Source organism: Sphaeroforma arctica (assembly GCF_001186125.1).
Source record: "Sphaeroforma arctica JP610 unplaced genomic scaffold supercont1.4, whole genome shotgun sequence".
Lineage (NCBI taxonomy): Eukaryota > Ichthyosporea > Ichthyophonida > Sphaeroforma > Sphaeroforma arctica.
Window position 1 is genome coordinate 272,885 of NW_014040554.1, and position 9,300 is coordinate 282,184.

The 9,300-nt window shown below is 39.2% G+C and overlaps 1 protein-coding gene across 1 annotated transcript; it reads left to right on the forward strand.

Annotated features, from left to right (window-relative positions):
• The first annotated feature begins 7,012 nt into the window (after nucleotides 1–7,012).
• SARC_00181 (hypothetical protein) lies at nucleotides 7,013–8,079 on the forward strand. The gene has a single exon (XM_014306174.1). It carries the CDS (start codon nucleotides 7,281–7,283, stop codon nucleotides 7,899–7,901), a length of 621 nt encoding a protein of 206 aa, XP_014161649.1. The 5' UTR covers nucleotides 7,013–7,280; the 3' UTR covers nucleotides 7,902–8,079.
• The last annotated feature ends 1,221 nt before the right edge of the window (nucleotides 8,080–9,300 follow it).

The window sequence follows — 9,300 nt, forward strand, 5'->3', positions numbered from 1 at the left end:
ATATTTGGACAAGGTCATTAAAGGCCCCAGTAAAATACTAAATATAAGATTTGGTCTAGTTCTATTAATAGAACTATATTTACTTTCCAAATCTATTTATATCTGAATACTTCGGGAGCTAAATGGCTCAACCGAACTTAGGTTTCTAAGGACTATTAGCGTTGCTTAGTTTATCCTCCGTTCAGCCAACCAGGTGTGCCAGTCTGATGAAGGCTAAGTCGGTAATTCTTGATAAGTGTCAAGTTATTGGTTAAGACAATAACTAAGGACGTCAAGAGTATTTTTATTTATTTATTTAATTTTTGTTCAAAAGATAGGATTTTATGAGTCTCTCGGATTCGCCCCAGAATAGAGCGACAACGAAACACTAAATAAAATCCCTTCGGCGGAAACAGTACTGAGAGGATTATATATAGGCAATGTCTCAGCCTCACAATCCCTCAGAGTAATGCTGTTTTCACGGGGCATACCTAACTTTACTAAAAAAACTTATTTCGCTTTTTTACATTGAATTTAATTATACTTATACTTGACCTAAGCGTTTAATTACTCTAAGGTGTTGATATCGCCTTGATAGACCGAAACATACACATTTTAAAGTTAGCAAAGGTATTAACTACTTAGACTACGTAAATGCCGATGCGTTTAACCGCACCGTAGCCGAGGCACTTGTCTCCAACAATAATAGTCAGGACAATGCTTCGGATAAGGATATAGCCACTCCGATTAAGCAGACTACTCCTACAGATAGAGCCCGAGGGCCAACTATTGCCTCAGACAAGGGACACGTCTCAAGACGCCCCACCCAATTCTTCTAAGGAAACCCAGAATGAATAGTCCCAAATTTTAGGGGACAAAGATGAAGCTCAGACGGTACCTATACCGGAACCAGAAGAGGAGACAAGCTCAAGTGGCAAATCCGAATCTACGTCCGAGACCACTGAGCCAACGCGCATAAGTAAGTTAACTACTGAAAGCACTGATCTTAATAATCAGTTAGCCACCCTTATGAAAAGCATGACTGTTAAACATGTAGATCGACTGTATGGATCAGGAAAACATGCACAGCACTTACGCGAGCATGTTTCTCCGGGCACTACTGAAGCCTTACAGAAGTGGACAGAACGTCGGCTGGCAATTACGCCCGATAAACGTAAGGACCCGAGCGCCAAACCTGTGGCAAATGACCCAGATGTGTTCAGCGTATCTATACCTTACGAGGTACTACCACCAGAACTCCAGGCTAATTATTCGCCTGTTCTAACACCAGGACATGAATCGCCTGTCCTTGAGGGTATTATAGACTCAGAGGCGGGTAGAAACACTCCGCCACCTTCACCCAAATGGGATGACAATCATTGGAAATCCGTTAAAACTGGGTATGTCATCCAGACACATGAATCACCCAAGATCATAATACCAACGACTATCCAAGGAACAGAGCACCGAAAGGCCTCGACCATGGACTTTACACGGGATAATAAACGCTCCCGTAAACGTGTTAACGATGTCGAATTTAATCGCTTCGATCGCACCGCCTTACACCAACCCGCAGAGGATTTTCACTCTGACGATGTGACCGAACTTAATACATCGGTCGACGATTACACCATAAGATGGAAATCGTCCACGACGAGCACCGTGCTGATGACGTATCATATTTTGTTAATATGATTGCGATTAAGCAAAAGCGCATCGATCAGCTACTTCAGGCCCAACGTGAACAAGACCACCGGGATAACCAGAAGTATAAGGGACAGATCAGTCGACTAACAGTAAGCAGATCGAGTTAAGAGTTAATAAACAACCATGACCTCGACACGTTAACCGGTACGCTTAATGCGTTTACGATTATGCTGGAGACGAATGATATCGCTCCCCAGCAATGGATTTCTGCTTTAATACATTCGTTTGACCCTACAGGAACAAGTTACTTTATCCTGCAGCGACACCAGCATGCGCTAGACACTTGTCGTGACTGGTGTAAAAGTTGGTCTCCTCTAGGCTGACTATACGATATCAAGACGTTTACGTTAATAAGACAATACGTTATATCGTTAAAATGCAGAATATTGAAAGTAAGTTTAGCTTCAGCCCTTGGTAGTGAGCAAAAGATTAGGGGATTTCAGACTGATACTATTGTCTATATGCTCCGCTCTAATCACTCACTACTTCGGTCTAGATTTATTTATGTTTTAGTTACTAAGACTAGATATCATTTTATTGGATACATATTTTACATTTTACGCCTCGAAACAATTATCTAGTCAAACTAACCAATAAAATATCTCTAAGTCCAACTTAAGAAAATCAAAAATCAAATCAAAAACACCAAGTCGGAGCAGTATACATCTGCACCTAACCCCCATCACTTGGTACCTAGCTCTCCATCCCATTTAAGGCATGGACGGGTAGGAGGAATCAAAACCATGTTGTCCTAAATTCTAACAACTCTGATCCTGTCCTTTTCTCTGAGATTATTATCGAATTATACCATAGGTTTGTACCAACAACTATTTCATGCCTGAGACCCTCTCTCATGGTAATCCCGTTAATTAGAGATTTCCAAAGTGTCATTTTCAGGTGTCAGATTTGTATCATTCCTATATAATATACAATTGTAATTTCAGTGGAAAAACCAATCTATATTTGGAAAACCACCTAATTGTCCACAGTAGAGTCCCATACTCTACTGAGTACTATCACATGTTCAGAATCTTGAATATCTCAATTCTTGTTCATGTCCAATATGTTAAACCTATTCCAGTAATACAAGTATAAACGTTAATATGTTAATACGTTTATAAAATACTTTAACTGTGCAACTACTATTAAGAACCCGCTACTATTACATAGCCCCCCCCCTCCCTCCTCAGCTTGAAAATTACAATGTTGGCTTATATGCGGTATTAATACATAGACTCAAAAAGCTCACATGAATTGTACAAGCGAAAAAGAAAAGAAACGGGTTTCGATCATATAACGGCCTCAATGCTTATGTTATATTCTCATAGACAAAGTATACTTAGACTTTATAAGTTACTCGGTTACTCTGTTTGGTCCTTGTGGTCCCCGAAGGTGGATGGTACGCACATTCCATGCTGTTTAAAGCTGGGAATGTATGATTTCTGTGGATAGATCTTAACCACTTCAGGTCGCTTATTCGATGGTAAGATTGCTTCTGCATCAGCCATATTTTTGTGTAAGCGTTTGCGAAATTTCTTATTAAAAGCCTTTAGTACATCCGGATCATCAAATGCTGATGTTGGAAGATCATATTGTGCTCCATCGGCGAACTCCGTAGTGTAATATGTCATATCCTCATGTTTGTACTTCCCTAGAATCTTCTTAAACTCGTAAGACATAAGAGGTGTTGTAGCTTCACGTGTGCGACGAAGGATGATCTCTGCCGTAGGGATTCGATGTGACCCGATATTTAAGGTACTAGAACCGTAAACGTTGTTAACTTCATACGTTCCGCTCTTCTTATCGGCCACAGAAATCATAAATGGTCCAATATATTTAGCCGTAAGCACAGTTGTATCGGAGTTGCAAGCCATAATGTTGACTATATTGCTGTACATTGTCCATGTCCCTAAACAAGTCTTGCATAATTTGTTGAAAGAACGCAGGTAACATGAGTAACCCAAAGGGGGCACCTTTGAACGAATATTTCTGACCCTCCCAGGTAAAGGTGAAACACTTACGGTGTGGTTTGTAGATCTTCATCTGGTGGTAGCCCTGCGTCAGGTCGATAGTGGAGAATATCTTAGCTCCCTCCATGCGCCTGAGTAGTTAGTTTATCCTTGGTAAGTGAGAATTGTGTGTCGGTATCAAAGCGTTAATTGGGCTCATATCCAAACACACCTGAACTTTCTTCAGCATCCCGTCAGAGTTGAATTGGTCAACGGCTAAAAGTGCTAGCTTGACGGGAGTCGGCTCATAGTTGACTGCGATCACTCCGTCATCTAACCATGCTTTAACCTATTCTCGTACGACCTGCTCATGACGCCATGCAATATAGTTACGTGTAGGACACTTCAGCTTCGAGAAATCTACTCTCGTCAGGTCTAGACTAACGTATCTGTTATTGAATTTAAACATAGCCCAGTCCGTGATCCGAATCTTGTCATTCTCGAAAATCAAGTACTTGAGTTTCTCTGTAAAGTGAGGGATTATCTCCTTCACAGTCTTCGAAGGTTTATATACCGGTTTCAACAAGTTGTCGTCCGACTGATCATTCTGTGGTTCGGTGTTAGTAGGTAAGCCTGTAATTGTGATACCTAATGACAGTAAATCACCCATACTTACTATGAGATCATAGTCTGGTGAAGTGTTACATACGACTGCCTTAGTAACTGTAGTACGTTGGTCTGTCAATGTAAAGCTAAGATCGATTGCCATTTCTCTGCAAGTGATCTCTTGTTCATCAGCCAGTTCCAACATAGTTGGCTCTGACTTACAAGTTACGTCTGTGATTTACAGAATTTAGAGAATATACATGAAATTTGCGAGCCCGGATCTAACAACGCTTTTATTTCATGTCCGTTAACTTGTACGTCAAGGATTACACGCTCGTCTTGAGGTGCGTCCTTTTGTTTTAGTGACAAGACCATAGTGGCAGTTCTAACACACTTCCGAGATTACTTATACTAAACAGCATTTACGCTGATGTGTGATCAAAAATCTCGTCAATATAAATGAAACCCGACTCACAATTATTGAGTCGCTGGCATGATACAATATCAAAGTTTCTTTTTGATATAAAACATCTGCCAGGAATACATAAACATTTACCGGATATATTATCACGCTTCGTACCGGACTTTAATAAATCCGTACGTGAGATACTAGCCACTGACTGGAAATGTAATCCCAGATACCATAGATATGTTTGCTGCACATCATAGTGCACAACTATCGAATTACAGGACTTTAAATCATCCTTTGGGAGACGCCTTTCAAATAGACCTCTCCAAACATAATGCGTGGGCAAATCCATCACGGCAGTTAATTGCCCACCTTTGTGGTACGGATCGGGTCTGCGCCGTGTAGTGCCGCACGTAAAACGTACTCTTAAAAAGTATGTAAACTCAGTTTTCCTTAAATGTTTTTTAACGGTTTTATTAGGTAATACCTTTTCCAATTTACATTTCAGATATTTGGACAAGGCCATTAAAGGGCCCCAGTAAAATATCAAATACGAGATTTGGTCGAGTTCTATTGATAGAACTGTATTTACTTTCCAAATATATCTATATCTGAATACTTCGGTAGCGAGATGGCTCAACCGAACATGGGTTTCTGAGGACTATTAGCTTTGCTTAGTTTACCCTCCGTTCAGCCAACCAGATGTGCTAGTCTGATGAAGGCTAAGTCGGTAATTCTTGATAAGTGGCAAGTTAATGGTTAATGCAATAACTATGGACATCGAGAGTATTATTTTTTTCTTATATAATTTTTTTCTAAAGATAAGGATTTTATGAGTTTTTCCGATTCGACCCAACGAAACAAACCATAGTTTATATTAAAGCGACAACGAAATACTAAATAAAATCCCTTCGGCGAAAACAGTACTGAGAGAAGTATATATAGGCAATGTCTCAGCCTCAGAATCCCTCAGAGTATTGCTGTTTTCACGAGGCATACTTAACCTGACTAAAAGATTCATTTCGTTTATTTACATTGAATTTAATTATACTTAGACTCAACCTAAGCGTTTAATTACTCTAAGACGTTAATATCGCCTTGATAGACGAAAACTTACAGAGATGGTTGTTTTCACCATCGATCTGTACTAGAAGTGCAGTAGTTACTTGATACGTGGAAGTATTGACATTCATTTATACGGCATCAATTGAAATAGGCTCAAGAATTTCAGTCTCAGCGAGGTATTTGTTTATGAGGCCTGGAATGGCTCAGTGTCTGTAGCATAACGGAATATTTGTGAGCGTGGCATTGTTGTTAATTCACGAAGTCTCACGAAGTCAATCGTACAGGGGAAACAAAGATGACCTTAATGTTAGTTTAAATCCAACATTCATTTAATATACGACACAATGATCACAGCCACTTAATCAGTTACAATACGCGGGCATTGAGAGTCAATAGAAATCGATGCAAGAAATGGCATAACTCTGTGATACAAAAGTATTACAGAATTATATATGTATCACACGCAAAAGACTAAAGACTACTTGAAAACATAGATTTGCCTGTTTCAACACTTAAGAGCAATTGCAAGAGCTGTTATGTACATGTGTAAGCTGTTTCAAAGCAGTCTAAGTTTGTTGTCCTAATTTCGGTCGCTTTGGAAGATAATACAAGCATCGGACGTGGGCAGTAATTTTAGTTCAGACTGTGATGAACCGTTATCCCATTGGTCGACACGAAAGTGGCACGCCAAGACTTCCGTTGGAAGTCTTGTAACAAAACCTAGTTTACACACGTTTTTGAATATCAAGTCAAAGGGTTTTTAAGAAACATTGGCACCGCAGGGCGCAGGGTGCACCACAGGGTTTTACACATTCTTATTTGTTTTTAAAAAACAAAAAAGAGAAGAGAGCGTAGAGAGCTCTCTTTAATCTTTAGAAGAGAGAGAGAGAGATAAATATTTGTTTTTAAAAACAAATCTTTTATTAGACTTTTTGCTAAATAAATAGAGTCTATGCACGGCCACATCACCACAAGCCTCATGGCCAGACTGCCAGAGGGCAGATCCTCTGATTCTGTCCCCGGGGTTGTCCCGGGTTCACCACCTGTTCGGCTCTATGATTAATCGACTCAAATACTATTCTTTTAAAAACAAAAAAATGACAAAACTGTTCATGGAGCTGTGAACATCAACAATAAAAAATTGGCTTTAGGTGACCGGGGATTTTTTACTATAGAGGCTGACCCAGAGGTACCTTAAAAAATCAATCTCATTGGCATTACGCGATTCAAGTTCTTGGTAATGCAAGTATACTTAATACCATCCCGATCGGACTATTGGTTCAAAAGATATGTTGTATTCTATTTTGTACCAGAAATGGGTCAATCCAGCCACGCGGGACCTTGGAGGTCTTATTTTTATCAGCACTAAGCACTGATTGAGTTAAAATTTTAAATTTGTGACGTTCATCGAGCTCCGACCACGGGGTCAGGGACTCAGGGGTACAGTCTCTCACTTTCGTATATTTGTTATGTAGTGTATTTACATGTGTATATATTTCACTTTTCTCCTTAGCTTTTCAGTAGCACGTTCATACATAGACTAGCACATACTACAACAGATACTTATGGGAGACACTTCTCGTGGTGAACAGTGTTGTGCGAAAGGATGCACTATAGCGCACCCAGTGGGTGGTGCACACAAGTGTGCTGCTTGCGATCGAAGTATGCATGTCTTTTTTGGCGTGCATCTTGGTGAGGGGTTTGATTCAAATTCAATCGGTTACTGCCTTTCTACTGATAAATGCCAGCCACCGGAGGACAAGTCAGATCAGACAACTACTGAATCAGATACAATGCAGGAAGACGACGTGGTACAAGCTACGTTTAAGCAGTATGCATTGTCTAATGTGAATGGAGCATCTAGTATAATGATGAATAAGCTCACTGAAAGTAAGAAGAAGAAGTCATACCCACAGACTGTATTATCTAAAGTAAAGGACAGAACATTTACGAGGTACAATCTAACAGATAAAGACAAAGGAATTATCGTGCGCGCAATCAAGAAAGTGGGATACAGCTTTGACAACTCCTGGAAAGAGAACTATCGTAAGGATTTAGTCAAAGAAGCCGTGCGAGCTGCGCGTGAATCATTCGGTGTGAGCTTGAAAAAATACGAAGGTTGCGTAAATAAACAGAAGATTTCTACAAGAGCAGAAATATTGAAATATAGGAGCATTTTTGAGTGATAATGCGCCCGGAATAGCTCTTGGTCTGCTTATAGGTCGACCCCGAACCTGACAGTAGAATCTGACCCAGACTTGACCACCTCTTTATATGACCATTTTTTTTTTTACCAAAAACGGACATTGGTCATAGAAAGAGGTTTGACTGTACATACATAGTAAATAAATACATATATATACCATAGCCGTCTAAATCGAACACATACACACAAGAATCGTTTTCTTATTCATTTAAAAAAAAACAAAATATGTTTTTCTAGAAGTTGTATTACCTTGCACTCAACGGGCCGATCATATTTAATCTAAAACAAAATAATAATTGGCCAATATTGTTCGTTAAACGTTTGTCGTTCAATCGTCATTTTCATACAACAAAACACGATAGCCTTCTATTTAAAATCTAAATCATTATACAAAAACTAGCAATTTTAAATTTTTTATCTACATCTTTCATCAACGAGTATTGAGCGATGAATACGTGACGTACAAACAAGAAGTAGCGCAACAAGCGTCAAGCGGCAGAACTACATACAAATTTAAAAAAAAATAACGCCTTGGGCATAGCCCTCATAATATACAAGGGGCTTGGGTTCTATTTGATTTAAAAATAAAAATAAACAAATGTATAAATTGAAGAAAGTATTTTCTGAAAAGGTAAAGCATACAAATATTATTATCTTGTCAGTTGTGGATTGTGGCACTTGTGGGCCGTGGGCCGTGGGTGCTTCAAAAGTTCAAAGTTCATTATCAAACTGCACTGTGGAAATTGATAATTGATATCAATTAAAAATTATAAAAATAAAGAAAAATTATATTGATACATCAATCAATCATACAGTTGTTTAAAAAAATAAAAATATTGACATGGTCGTTGGACGTTGAATCGACGTCGTTGACATGACATCAATTGATTCGATTCTCAAAATTAATGAACAAGAATCATCATAGCCTTCTGGAATAATAACTGGATTGAGTCTCCTGAAAAGTTGTAGGAGTATACTGTATAGACTAGAGAGTCATATTTTCGAGAGAGAGAGAATCATTTTTCGAGAGCGTAGACTCGCTCTATCCACTCTATAGCTAGATTACAGCAGAGACTACTCTGAGAGAGCGCCATGAAATTCAAATAATGGTGGATATACCCTTGTGACAGTTGTCTTGTTTTGTTTAGGCTATGGTTAAAAAACACCTATTACAATTTTTTTTGTATTATTTATAAGAACATATATATAAATATTTATATGTATACACACACACCCCCACACCCACCTACCCACCCACCCACACCCACACCCACACCCACACACACACACACACACACACACACACACACACAACACACACACACACACCACCCACCACCCACCACCACACACACACACACACACACACACACACACAC